This window comes from Cuculus canorus, chromosome Z, assembly GCF_017976375.1.
Source record: "Cuculus canorus isolate bCucCan1 chromosome Z, bCucCan1.pri, whole genome shotgun sequence".
Classification (NCBI taxonomy): Eukaryota; Metazoa; Chordata; class Aves; order Cuculiformes; family Cuculidae; genus Cuculus; species Cuculus canorus.
This window is the reverse complement of record NC_071441.1, coordinates 38,502,156-38,517,074: the sequence shown is the minus strand read 5'-3', so window position 1 is coordinate 38,517,074 and position 14,919 is coordinate 38,502,156. Positions and strand designations below refer to the sequence as shown.

General features: G+C 39.6%; 1 protein-coding gene across 12 annotated transcripts in view; it reads left to right on the top strand.

Annotated features, from left to right (window-relative positions):
- Positions 1–14,066, top strand: part of AOPEP (aminopeptidase O (putative)) — a 189,839-nt gene extending 175,773 nt beyond the window's left edge. For 9 of the 12 annotated variants that reach the window (XM_054054732.1, XM_054054729.1, XM_054054733.1 and 6 more), the window contains 3 exons: positions 8,114–8,200; positions 10,849–11,012; positions 13,928–14,066. In XM_054054732.1, the coding sequence (XP_053910707.1) occupies positions 8,114–8,200; positions 10,849–10,989 (228 nt within the window). In that variant the 3' untranslated portion in view covers positions 10,990–11,012; positions 13,928–14,066. Of the gene's footprint in view, positions 1–8,113; positions 8,201–10,848; positions 11,013–11,172; positions 11,259–13,927 lie in introns of all 12 variants that reach the window. The other 3 variants (XR_008447862.1, XR_008447861.1, XM_054054728.1) reach the window with 3 other exon arrangements.
- The last annotated feature ends 853 nt before the right edge of the window (positions 14,067–14,919 follow it).

Sequence of the window (14,919 nt, the reverse complement as noted above, 5' to 3'; positions counted from 1 at the left end):
CCCATTGCTGATTGAGACTTGCACAGATACAGGAGCACACTGCTGGACCTGCTGGAACATTTGCACACTTACAGGCTCAAATGCTATCAGTTGTCTCACAGTCTGTCATTGACCAAACAACAGAATTTTTATTTTAAAAGCTTGATTGTGCAACACCTCTCTTTTCTCTCACTATGTGGAATACTCCGTCAGTGCTGTTGAGTGGAGGAAGGAGAGATAGGGCTTGCAAGTCCTTCTCTGTTGTTACCAGCACCTGTCTTTATGTGCAATTGTTTGATCTACACAGAAATAAAAATCAGAAGGAGTAAAATCAATAAAGGAAGTAGGATATTGCTACCGCTGTTAACAAAATCTAAAGTCTGGTATTCTGCTAAAATTAGATTTTAAGTTGCTTTTTAATGACCAATTCATACTCAAGGTTTTAAAATAGTTAGACTTTTGCGTAGTTCTCCTCAAAATGACAATTAGCTCCTGAAAGAAGTTATTTTGATTAGCCAGAGTATTATTATCTTAGGGTTTCCTGAGTGACCATGCTACATTTCAGTTGGTTGTCAGTGGGCTAAGAAACTCACACTACAGGATGCACAGAGGGAAGGAGGTTGTCTGATGTAGCAGGAATTGGCATGGGGCTGCCTGTGCAATCAGTGATATCCAATACAGAGCATGATGGGGCTCAGTGAAGTCCATCATTCTCAGGTCCAGTGGCCCCTATACCCAGTGAACAGCAATTCCTCCCAGTACTCAATGTCAAATGCAGCATGATTAAGGCGACCAAACCGCATTTTTGCAATCTGAAGTGTATCATAATTTTGGGTGTAGCTCTGGAAAATTAAGTGTTTAGTACTGAGAAAGAGCACTGCGCAGTAAAAAACAGCATTAAGTGAACCTTGACACTATGACAGTCTCAGGAAAAAGGCTGCCATCAAAGAACTATGGTGCTGTGACACAATATCTGGCCCATGGTTTCCTTTTCCCTGCAGTGTTGTCAGAGTGAGTGCTATGAGACCTGAGAGATAAATTCGGCTATGAAAAGTCCAGAAGTTTTTGGTTCAAAATACAATCTCATTTAAGCTCTTTGCTCAGTCTTCTGACAAACCCTTGGCTTTCACAATAATTACAATTATAGAATCCTTGTCAGATGATTAATCTGTTCTGCTTGCATCTGGTAGACTTTTGACCATTGAGTACATTATTTTCAGATTACTGATACTCTGTCAACACAGTCATAACTCACATGACTGTCTCATTGCTCCTGAGCTGCTTCAGCATCCCTGATTATCTTACTTGGGTAAATGTTCATGAAACCAAATTTGCATGCTAAAGCATGCATATACTGTGTCATAAAAGATAGGATCGCCCATTTGAAATTCAGATTATATAGAATGAAAAGTCACAGATGCAACCTGACTGATGAACTGTAGAGTAACTTTTTCAGCTAAGATAGAGAGGGAAAATCAGATCATTAAATGCACTGTAAAACTGGCAATTTTGAACTGTCATTCTTCCATGTTAAGCAATTGTAAAACCTCGGGTTTTTAGTCCAAATATTGCTCTGTAACATGTGGTATTGTTCCTTAATTATCTAGGAAAATGTAATATTTGAATCCAATTTATGTGTAGATAGCAAGATACTGCAGATAAATGCTTTCAGATGGAACAAAACAGAGTTTTGGTGGTCTGGAGACACCGAATTCCTTCTTGTTAATTAAAACTAATCTGTGGTAGCATAGCTTGGTTACTTGAAAATGTTTCTTTGCATTTTATCCTCTACAAATTAGACTAGAATCTGTCCTCTGAGTCTGTTTAATTAGGACTTGAGTTGTTCAAATAACTTTTTTCAATTGAGTCTGAACCTGTGCTTTATAAAGATCACATATGCTTCCTACCTTTAATAAAGGTTCCATTGTCTTCGACAATAGCTCTTACTGTATTTCAAACTACGCAATTTTCTAAGATCTCTTAACTATGTTGCTTTTGTTCAGTGATTTAGATTTGTTGTCTGGTGGCGCCTTTTAAATTGGATCCAGCTATTAACAAAATGTACTCATTTTCCCTGAAGCTAGCCTCCCACTCTGCAGACCAAAGGCTTAGTAAACTAGCTTTTTTTTCTCTTCCTTTAATAAAAGCATGGTTTAGATTACTTGCTTTCTAAATCTCATTTGTAGACCTCAGAAGTAAAATATTTATTTTTCGCTTGCGTGCATGTGATTGACAACGTTAGCAAAGTAGATTATTACAATGCAATACATTAAGCTTTCTACAAGGATGTTTGTAATAGGCTTGTCTGATTGTTTGTATTGGGCAGGGGAGAATAATATGGATTAAGCAAAGTAACTTATCACCTGGGTCAAAAAAAAAAAAAACAAACCACTTTAAATTGTGTTCAATATAGTTTTGAAATATTGTTTCTCAGGTATGCCACTGGGAGCTTTTCCTTTGAAAGTCAAGGTGTATATTTGATCCCTTAGATGAGTTTAATCAGTTGGCTTCAAGCACTATTTCCCCAAAGGCCTTGGCCCAGGTTGCTAAAACAAAGGGTCTGTCTTAGAGCTGGATTATTAATTTCAATTAAATAATCTCACACAACAGCTTGCATTCTTTGAAAACAGACTAACACAAAATAATTTTGGTTTCTCAATATCTTTCTTTGCACTCTAAAAAGCTAATGTTTGAGTTGCAAATATTATTGTGTAGTACTGTGTATTTTTCTTAAAATGGAACTAAAATATAATACGAGGCCACTGAAATTATTTGTACAAGATGCTACTCCTAAATAGTCTCTCTTCCATCTGACAGTAGCATCCCTTTGAGACATTTCATCGAGGTGCTAGCCAATATTTCAATCTTGATGTGGCTGATATTTATGAAAATGTAAGATCTGGTTTCCAAATGGTGTGCCTGAGAGAGTGAGTGTCTCAGTGTCTTCCTGATACTGAACTGTACCTCAGAATTGCACTACTAAAATGGGTAGTGTCTTGCAAAACTCACAGTAAAAATCCACATTTGGCATAAAAAGCTAGAAGTGGAGATGTCCACATGAGCTGCAAAAGCAGGGCAGGAGGAGAGAAAATTTCCAGGATCCATCCATGAGGAACCTGAGATCTCAGCAGACCTCCATCACCCCCCCTAGCTACCAGTCCCCATCCTCAGGACTACCAGCCGGGAGTCGTGGACACAGAAGGGCAGCTATTAGCCTGGAATTAGAGGCTGAGAAAATAAATTGCTCTTCTAACTTTGGCACTGCCAAACCAATAAGAGCATGTGTGGTGGTTGCAGGTATTGCTTCAGATCCAGAAAAGTTCTATGTGCTATCTGCCAGAAGTAACAGGAAGGATTGCTGTGAATTACTTTTCAGGTTTAGTTTATATCATTTACGGTGTAACCATCCAAAATAACATGTGATGTGCATCTCTGAACCATGCAGAAGAGCACAGAGAAATACACAGAAAGAAAATTCACAGAGAACTAATGATTCCTATTTTTGCCTCTAGGAGGAACAGAAAAGCCAAGAAGAGCATACACAGGATGCAGTATGGTTAGCTCAGTCCTACCACAAAGCTACTTAGTTTTCAAAATTTCCTTTTGAGACTGGTTTGTTAAAAGTGCCTGCTCACATGACTCATTCATTAGGCTGTGAAGCTGTGGGGCCCTTTTTACTTTTCCTGCTCTAAGCATTGGATGAGATGTTGGGAACTGAATTTATTTTTTCCATCCTTCTCCTATGTGGATAAAATTCTCATGTTTGTGGTATCAGCCTAGGGCATGGATTATGCTAGAAAAATCATTTCTTTATGGTGCGTGTGTCTGAGAAATAACTGTGTTTGCTTTAGCTGCAGTTTGTGTTATGTGGCCATCTACACACTGTGCTACTTGGAGGGCGTGGAGGCAGAAGAGTGGGCAACGTATTCAGTCCTGGTGTTAGTGAAGATTTCAGTGCCAGCATTACGCAGTTCACCCTCTGCCTCTCTTGCACCTGGACCCCCAGCCTTGGTTTCTGTGCTCTGCTTACTGTTGTCCTGCACAAGACATGGGATAACCAGCAGGGCTTCACAGGCACTTCCTCAGCAATTGGTTATCCTGCAGTTTGCTCTCATGCAAGGGCATTTGGGGCTTTCTGGAAAACAGGAGGCAAATGTATAATCTGAGGACAACAGACATGCTGTTCCTGTCGCAAATGGCAAAGCTCCAGCATTTCAGGTCTGGAAATGTGCCAAGATTTGCACTTACACTGGGAAAGAACGGGAAAAAAGTGAAAGAGAGAAAGAAAAGTGTGTGCTATCCCAGAACTCACTCAACAAATAAATATTTTTCTTTTAAACTATTTGAAAGGAGGTTGATTGCCAAGAACAGGAACCCTGTGGGGGAACAATTAAGGAAATGGGCACAGCTTAATTGTTCCATGTTTTTCAAAACCATTGGGATTCAGATGATCAGGCCATGATACAAATATAAGGCAGACACACACTGCGTTAGTGTGTGAGGAAGTAAAGACACATAAATGAGCGGAGAAAGCTTCTGTACTCTTCTCCTTGCAGCTATTATAGTTGCTCTAGGAAAGGCACGTTGAGGGCAAGTTGGCTTGGGCATAGTCTTAGGCTGGTCTGATCCCTGCTTCGTATCGAAAGGACTCAGAAATTTAGTCCCCAAAGTCTTATGACCTCCTCCTTTCTCATCAATAAATATTTTAATAGCTGCAGGGGCAAAAAACAGCTTCACCATGAGGTATGAAGAAAGCCCCATCCCTCTAGATGATATTTCTTCTAGTGTGTTAATCACACCACATAGCCTGGTGTTGTCAGCAAACTTGCTGATGGTGCCCTCAATCCCACTGTCCATGTTGTAGACAAAGCTGTTAAATACTACCAGACCCAATATCAACCCCTGCAAAATGCCACTCATTGCTGGTCTCCACTTGGACATCAAGCCATTGACCTCAACACTTTGAGTGCAATCTTCTAGCCAATTCCTTATCCAGTGAGTGGTCTATTTATCAAGTCCATGTTTCTCCAATTTAGAGATAAAGATGTACTGTACGGTGTCAAATGCTTTGCACAAGACCAAGTAGATGACGTCAGTTGCTCTTCCCTTATCCATCCACGCTGTAACCCTGTAGTAGAAAGCCATTAAATTTGTCAGGCACAGTTTGCCCATGTTGGCTGTCACCAGTCATCTCCATATTTTCCATGTGCCTCATCACAGTTTCCAGGAGGATCTGCTCCATGATCCTGTTGAACACAGAGGTGAGGCTAAACAACTAGTAGTTCCCTGGGTCTTCCTTTTTTCCTTTTTTAAAAATGGGGTTTGTTTTTCAACTTTTCTGGTCAGTGAGAAGTTCACCTGACTCCATGACTTCTCAAATATCATGGATAGTGGCTTAGCAACTTCATCTGCCAGTTCCTTCAGGACCTATGGGTGCATCTCATCAAGTGCCATGTACTTGTGCACCTTCAGGTTCCTTAGATGGTCTCAAACCTGATCTTCTGCTATAGCGGGCAGTTCTTCATTCTCCCAGTCACTGCCTTTCCCTTCTGTGACTTGGGTGGTGTGGCTTGAGGCCTTGCTGGTGAAAGCTGAGGCAAAAAAGTAGTTGAGGGCCTCTGACTTCTCCATGTCTTGGCTGACCAGGTCTCTTGTTTCCTTCCAGAGGGGTCCCACATATTCCCTCATCCTCCTTTTATCACCAGTGTACCTATAGAAGCTTTTCTAGTTGTCCTTGATGTCCCTGGCCAGATTTAATGCTGTCAGAACTTTAGCTTTCCTGGCTAACCACTGGTTGCTCAAACAATTCCTCCATATTCCTTCCAGGCTACGTGTCTTTGCTTCCATCCCCTGTAGTCTTCCTTTTTGTGTTTGAGTCTATCCAGGAGCTCCTTGTTCATCCATGCAGGTCTCCTGGTATTTTTGACTGACTTCCTTTTTTTTGGGATGCATTGTTCCTGATCTTGGAGTAGGTGATCCTTGAATATTAAACAGCTTTCTTGGGCACTTCTTGCCCCTAGATGCCCTACCAAGCAAATCCCTGAGGGGGTCAAATTCCATTCTCCTGAAGTCGAGGGTAGTTAGTGTGCTCTCCTTGCTGCCCTGAGGATCTTGAACTCCACCATTTCATAGTCACTGCTGCCAAGGCTTCCCATGAATTTCGCATTCCCCAGCAGTCTCTCCTTGTTGGTAAGAACAAGGTCCATCATAGCACCTCTCTTCATTGGCTTCTCTGTCAATTGGAGAAGGAAGGTATGATCAGTGCATTCCAGTAACCTCCTGGATTTGTTTATGCCCAGCTGTGTTGTCCCTCCAAGTGATATTGGAGTGGTTAAAGTCTGTTATGAGGGCCAGAGCTCCTGACTGTGAGGGTCCTCCTGTCTGTCTATAGAGGACCTCATCCGCTTAGTCTCCTGGTTCGAAGCCTGTAGCAACCCCCCACTATAATCTCACCTGTGTCCCTGCCTTCCACTTAATCCTGATCTGTAAGCTCTTGGTCAATTCCTCATCCATCCCCAGATGGAGCTCCATGCACTCCAGTGGGTCATTGATATAGATGGTGATGCATCCCTCCTTGTCTCCCTTTCCTGTCCTTCCGAAAGAGCCTTTTTATCCTTCCATTCCCACATTCCAGTCATAGAAGCCATCCCTCCACGTCTCCATCATGCTGGTAATTATCTTAGATGCTGTGAGTGCAAACCCCACTCAGCCCCAGAACCCCTCAGCATTTTGTTTCATTCATAAACTGTGTTCAAACTATTTCATATGAGTGTCCAGCTGCAAAGCCAAAAAGGGCTCTTCTGGGACCTTGTTATCACTTGTTAATTATGCTAGTGGGATTAACATCTAATTACGTAAGTCTGTAAAGTTTTTTTCCAGAGATACAGAGCTGGCAAAGACTAGGACAACAAGGAAAGTATTTCAAAATACCTTATTTCCAAAAGCAACATTATACTCTAGCGTGACTTTTTTCCCTTCCCTTTCTGGCTTCCATTCTCAATGCTGTCAGTAAATCTATCATTCTGAAAAAAGGTCCATATTCATACTTGATATGAGAACAATTTGGACTCAATTTTAATAAACATCTGCTAAGACCTTACTTTTACTGTGAAAGGTAATTGTTATTACATCAGATGCCCTGTCTTTTGATAGATGGCAAGAACAAAGGCTGAAAGAGGAGGATTGGGAGCGTGGAAGGGTTTTAGTGCGTTTAAATGTTTTCCTTTAGGATCAGTGCTGAGCCACTAGTAGAATGTAAACTGTTAGGTTGTTCACTGTCTACAACTGAGGAAGCCTTGCTGGAGAGTAAGTTGGTGCTTATGCCACAGGACTGGCTAATAACAAAGTCAGAAATTTAAAGACAACAACCAAAAAAACCCACATGTAATTCATAGTTACACCATTTCAACAAAAATATTTTAAAATTTCAATTTGCCTGAAAATTTCCATACTTGTCATTGCAATATGTTAATGACTGTTTTTGTCAATATGTGTTTGGTTGAACAGCCCGGCTTTCTAACTGTGGATGGATTTTAAATGCTTTTCAAGGTGCTTAAACTCTATTACTGGCAAAGATATGGTGGCAAAACTGTTTGATTAAGTTGAAAGCTCCCTGTTTCATGTTTTTTTATCTACCCCTTAGCTTTTTGTCATGGATTTAATATTAGTACAGTATTACATTTAAGCCTTTTTATTTGTTTGATTGTACACTTATGTAGGCAAAATTATCAATTACATCTTGTGGCTCTTCCAGATTTTTGCAGGGCTAATCTCTGTTCCCTCCACCCTTCCAGTAGTATAAAAGAACGAAACAATAGCCTAATTCAAAGGAAAAAAGTAAAATTGGAAGCAGTAGAGGTGAAGATACTGCAGATCTGTGCTTGGGTGTGGGTTATTTTACTTATACGGAAACAGGAATTTGACTTTAGGTGTTCTGGGTTTGTGAAGCCCGGTAACATGCACACACAGCAGTGCACCTCTGGCCTGCTTATCAGCCATTGTCAGGAGGCATCTGCCAGGCTGCTGATGAAAAAGAGTCCTAACCCAACAAAAAAACCTAACAACAAAACAAATTGATTATAGAGATTTATTGTTTATCAACACTCACTTCCTAATGTTTTTTCTCTTCCCAAAGGTTCGGCATCGGTGGTGTGAACTTGTTGTTAAACACAAGTACATGCCTGGGTATGGAGATGTTGAGAAATTTCTCAGAGATGATCAGGTCAGTTACATTTAATTAGTGTTTTCAAAATAACCAACTCATTGTCACCCTTAATGTGATACTAGAAACTTATTTTCATATATTTTCTTGCTGCAGTTTGTAAAAAAAAAAAATTGAATGTGTATTCAGTTTTTGCCTGTTTTACTCCTTGAATGTTGTAGTCTAAGAAAGTCATAGAGGGGTATTCATTCACACCTAGGCACGCTAATCTTCTGGTAAGTGATGAAATAAGATGTGTTCCCTCCTCTTCTACCATTTTCTGCAAGCCAGAGGTTTCAGTGGTGCTAGGAAGATACTTCTCAATATTAGTTCCTTTTGCAGGATGACAAAGGCAAGTCTAGCTGTGAATGTTAATGCATGTAGATAAAAGGTACAGAGTAGTCAGTGCTGTGGTGACTTCAGTTTTCAAGATGACATCCAGAAGGAGAAGGGTAGCACAACAATATACATCCAGAGAATGCTGTGTAGTTAGGGAAATGATACCAAAAGATTCTGAAGGTCTTAAAAGGCTTGCTACACGTGATGTCTTTACTGTGGCTTTTCATTTGGGTCTGATCTAGTGGGAGTTATCCCTGCCCATGGCAGGGGGATTGGAACTAGATGATCTTTAGGGTCCCTTCCAACTCAAACTGTTCTATGATTCTATGAACTTAAAATTCTAATCGTGCCACTGCCTTGTTCTTTCTGTGTCACTTTTATTTATTTTTAATCACTATGAACTCTATAAAATCAAGGCATTCACTGCCTACAATGGTGATTATATATTTAAAGTATACGTAAAAAATAGAAAATTTTACCTTTTATGTTGACACTCAACAAGTAATTTACAGCCAGAAGTTTTTTGTGCAAATACATTTTGTCACAAGAGCAAAATAAAGTTATTGCAGTGTCTTGTGCTCTCTCTTCCAGCTCTGAAGTATAACTATTTATATCTCAGCTAAACAGGCTGCAGACTTCCTGACAAGCTCTTTAACTTGTGTGTTTTTTAAAAAAAAGACTTAATTTATAAAAATAAGGAGTTATATATTTTGTGCGTATTTTAATCCTATGAAAGGATGGAGATCGCCAGCAGAAGCTGGGAGTCGGGGCAGAGGGAAATCCTTGAGTTCGTAAACCCAAACATATTGAATTGCGTTATGTTTGGAACAGTTATTATGCCAAATAAAGACTAAATGTTTTCTGCAGTGTAGGAAAATATTTTTCAACTTTTTTTAATGTAGTCTTCAATGTATTTCATTTTATTTACTCTAGCAGTGCATAGACGTTATGGCACAACCAACTTCTGGAGTGATTACAACTCAGATCAGAGCAGTTGCATGTCCTTACTGATCATAAAACACTTGGCTTTTTTAAAGTCTGGGAAAAATGCAAATGTGACTATTTAAATCATTTTCAGGACTACAAAACCTCAGTGTGTTTACTGCACATTAATGTTTAGGCTTGAAGAAAAACTAATACTGGGTAGGGAACATAATTCCTATTTGTAACAAAATACCAACATTTTGAACTTCTCTGTGAAAGCAACTGGAGCCCAGCTACATGCCTGATGTGGCTGCCAGACCCTAGTGCAGCTGCAGACCCTGGAAATCTGAATTCTTGGGTCTCCAGAAGGAAGGGATTGACAAGGAGTCTGGGGACTTTTTCCTTTAATTTCAGTCTTTGCTAAACTTTAAATTTCCATTGTGGTTGAAGCTATTTTTTTTAAAGCTTACCAGCCAATGCTAGAAATTGTGAGAAACAGTATTGAAGCTGTCTTTTTTTAGTGCTATCCAAACTTTTCCTCTGCTGCAACTGTCCAAACATTAAGTACAACTGTGAAAGTTGGTGTGCTAAGTTGCTAATATTTTGCCACGTGTATAATCCTATTTTGGTAACTGCAACTTAACACTTACGGAATTCCTATAATTAGGTGAAAAAAATGCATCATCACAGAAAAACCAAAAAATATAGCAATCCCCAATGTGTTTACCATTAAGTCAGAGAGCACTTTGCTACCTGGCATTGACAGGACCCAGATCTCATCCCCAAGCGCACTGCTATTATCTTTCTCGATAGCTCCAATGTCCAGAACTAGCAGCTAGGAAAAGCCTGCCTTCTTAGCAAACCAGAATGCGTACATGTTCAACCATATCTCAAATATAAAACGAAGAGTCCGAGACACAGAACTGAGAGCATGCTGTAGATGTACAGTTACAGAATTGCCAAATGAGAATATTAGAGTGGACTGTTTCAGTTGCTGCCCTCTTTATTCACGTGTGTGTTTGTGTGTGTAAACATTCCATTTGGAAAGAAAATGTAGATCCTGTTGAAGGAAGGATAAACAGTTTTTTGAAGGGGCATTTGGAAATATTTCAGGTAATGCATAAAAGAAAACAGATTTTAACTTGAAAAGTAGCAAGAAAAATGGAGTGAGAAAACATTTTCTTGTCACAATATAACATACACCTCTAATGGTATTCTTTTCTTACATACTCAATACAGAATATAGACAACCATCCCTAGACTAAAGAGATCTACAGAAAACTACTTTTTTGAGGGGGAAGGGCAGGTGTTGTAGAATGTATAGTATTTTCTGTGTTTTGGGTTGACTGTTCAGTTTTAGTTTTAATTAGCCATTACTGGTGATAAGTGGTATGTTCCTCTTTCAGGCAATGGGTGTGTATCTCTACGGTGAATTAATGGTGAACGAAGATGTAAAACAACAAGAACTTGCACATAAATGCTTTGCTGCAGCACGAGAACATATGGATGAGTCCTCAGCCAAAGTGGTGGCAGAGATGTTATTCTGAAGAGGTGACTTTTCTTTTTTAAAGTAAGCAAACACACTGATTTTGCCTTATATGGAAAGAATATGCTGAGCTCAGTAAATGTAGTAAACTTTGGTGTATTGTACAGCTTGTGGCTGCTTAGATCAAGAATGAATTCTTGTTAAATATCTTGATTTTTTTTCCTCTTTTTTCCTCCTTTTTTAGTGAATTATATACATGTAGGCACTAGCTGGAGAGCGCGGAGCATGGCTTTGTTGTAAACTTTGTAATGGACTGTACAAGATGCAACTGTAAGTCTGAATGGCCAGAGAATGCTAGGCTCCACCCACATTCTTTTTCCCATTGTGTTTTCTTAACTCTGGTTACAGAATTTGCCACTGTGCAAGGAGCATTTCTGTTTGATGAAGCTGCATGTTGATTTCATAGGCAACATACTCTTTAAAAAGAATCTGAGCCCACAGTGGAAGTATGAAGCTGTGCACTTGGGAGCAAATCTGAATAATGTGACAACAAGCTGATAATTCGAATGTTTTTGTGTTAAGTGTAGTGAGGCCTTAGAAGACTGATTATGAGGTAAGAGGAGCATCCTTAACATAAAGAAGCTGCTTAGTATCGTACATAATCTGCTTCCTTCTGAAATTAACCGGGAAGAATCACCAGAGAAAAAGCAGAATTGCAAGAAATATTCATGTAATAAAGATTGCTGCAGGCTATAAACTGTTAATTTGCAAAGATAGTCTCTGTTTGTCAGCCTATTTGGGTAGCCGCAGATAACCTTTCAGTGCTTATACGTGCATGTTTAACACATAGGCAATTAGAATTGGAATGAAGGTCTCTTCTAGTAAAGCATACCTCAGATTTTTGCTTAATGATACAACTCATGTGGCAGATTGATTGTCTTGGTAGTTCACATACCCTTACCTTTTGTGGTATCAAAATTCAGGCATCTAATTTTGGAAAATAATAATTTTCTATTTTGTACTGAGCAGTAATCTTGATTTTCTCGTGATCAAGCCTGCATGTGTAGCAGTACCTGATAGCGAATTCCACTTGAATACATGGTTACTTTACTTATATGAAACACAGCGGATAGATACCATGAAAGCAAGATTGTTTATGAACATCCATGTTATTCTTCTGCAGAGACAAGAACTGTGTCTGCCAAGAAAACTTTTTGGGAAAAGTGGGTTAGACAGCAGCATGCTAGGATATCAGTTATGGGGTAAGAGATTTGCGTTTTGAAACAGGTAGGGGTGACACTTATGTGTTCCCAATTATTGAGGATGCACAAGAATCTGAATTATGTTAAACAGTTTTTAATCTGGTAGATACCTTCAAGTGTCTGAAGGCCAGAAACACGGAGATGCAGTTTGTTCTGGTGCTGTACTAATTGGCACTGTCTTCCTATAGCTACTTCAGTAATAAAATAAATCCCCATATTTCTACCAGCTTCTGGTAAGTATCTAGTACAGGAAAATTACCTGGTATGTATGTGTTAGCAGTAGTCCATTTTGACTTCTCAGACAGACTAGAAGTGCATAGTGAGTTATAACATAAAATCTATAGGTGCTGTTATGAGAACAACACTCTGTGTGACTGCACAGCTTTCTTTTAATGTCGTGGCTGTTTGGGTTCCTGGCATGATGATTTGTGACTTAAGATTAAAATCACATTGCCAGGGATTACCACACAGCCATGACTGCACCTGCTAGTATGAAATTCACCATAACTATCTGATCTGTGCAAGCATGGAATCCTCTCCGTCCATTAAACAAAAAAAAAAAAAAAAGAGGAAAACAACAGATGCATCATGGAAGAACCTCATCCAATAATTAGCTATACTGAGATGGAGACCTCTCTGGTGAGGTGCAGAGCTTAGCTGATTGGTGAACAGTGATTGTTTCCCTCTTTGTTCACAGTGGCTAAGTTCTGCACCTGAGGAGAAGGGGAGAGGAGGCTTTGCTTAATGTCAGCCTGCACAGGGCGGAGAACATTTGCTTGCTGAAACTCCTTGCTGCTGAATGGACAGATTTTCAGTGAATATGTGTGTGTCAGACGCAGTATATCAAGGCAGAGGTAACTTGAGGATGACCAAAGACACTTCGGTTTAGTTGAGAATAAACAGCATGCCTTAAATTCACCATCTGACTGCAAACGTAAGGTATCGCCTACAGTAATCTGGCTACCATGCTTTTCTAAAGGTCAGAGGAAATAAATGTTTGTGGCTTTAAACTGGAATTATCTATAAAGCTTTGTTTTGTAGTCTTCTCTTTAATGGATGCTGTCACAATCTCTCTGCAGTTGTAGTTTAGCACTCTGTGTCGTTTGCAGGAAATGTTTGTTTCCGACTGGAGCTGCCACTTACGGCCACTGCTGTTGTTCCAGGCTGTTGATGGACCCGTCCTCCGGTGCCTACTGAGCTGATATCAGTTCTGATTTTACACACTGGCTCAGTTCAGCAGGAACAGGAGTCGAGCCCTAGAGCAAAAAAAAAAAGATGTGCCTTTTCTAGGAGCCTTTGAGAAATGTTGTTACTGCTTTCTCTCAAAAAGTGAATTAGTGTACATTGTGATGTCCCAGTGTTAAAACACTAAATGGCCTAAGGTGGAAAAGCTACTTCAGTACTGTTTAGAGAACTGTTGGCTTGAAACAAGAAGGTATGTGGATACATAGGACAACACGCAGTATTGCTCTGGCAACTGACCCTACAGCATTATTTTATAGTAACCTGCTCATAACCAAGAGAATGTGCTTGCACTATGGATCTTCCCTGTCTCCTCCAGACTTCATTGTGGCAGCTCTAGAAATGTAAAGAGATCATTGTTAACTCTGCATCTGTAGTTATGCTCTACTGGCAACCTGAAAAACAACTCCATTTGGAAAGCTGGAGCAATCAAGAATGCACAGATACTCCTTTTTCGTGACAGAGTAATAACTTTTACTGCTGTTTCCGTTGCAGGAAAGATCACAGAGAAATTCTTTTAATGTATCTCCTGCTAAACCCTGCTGGTACTAGGATTTCATTGACCCAAGACATCAAAGGAAGGATTATGTGACTGCTAAAACAATCAGCTGACAGAAACATTTACCTCTCAGTATTTATGTCTTCCAGAGGCTTGCTGTAACCAAGAACACACGTGCAGAAAACAGACTACACACACAGACATGCACACATATTACTGTGGCTTTAGGTTATTCTTTAATACAAGAATCTTGGGGTTTATCCTTGCTCCTTGGTGATACAACCATTCCAGTTTGCAGACGCTAAAGATTCTTGATTTGTACAATTTTGTGTAGTCCAGTAATTTGGCCAACATTAGTAAACTATTGAAATTCTATTAAACTGTTTTCTGTACTTAAAGTTTTGTTTGTAACTTCTATACTAACTGAAAAAGTTAATACAAAATCCGCGAGAGCTGGGGTGGGGCTGGAGAGGTGAACTGGAAGTGGAAACAATCTGTGAAAAGTGATCAGCTCACCATCCTAGTGATGGGATGGGATTGAAGGGAAACCAAAAAAACAGCATTCTATCTGTTTTGTTTAGGCTAACTTTTACCAGAAGTGTTAGACCTTCCATTTTCTGAAAATGTCTTCCATATCCTTGTGCTGCTCCTTTAGCAAAGTTATATATCAAGTGTGGCTCTTCTTTCCTAGGAACGTACTGCCCCACTGATCAGAAGACATCTTAATTGTCCCTTTCAGGGAGTAAGAATTTAAACCACAAAAATTTGTGAACACATTTACTTTGTACACTATTGTTTTTCATCAAATACTCCTGTAAAAATAAATAATTTTTTTCAAGTATGTGTAGTCTTTCCGTTGCACAGTAGTTCAACATTAATTCATCAAGCTGGGAAAAAAGAATGACCCCATTTTTGCTTTTGTAGTAGGAGAGAAGCAGCTGAAATGTGTTAGTTAATGGATATTAACAAGAAAAATTAAATGTGGTAA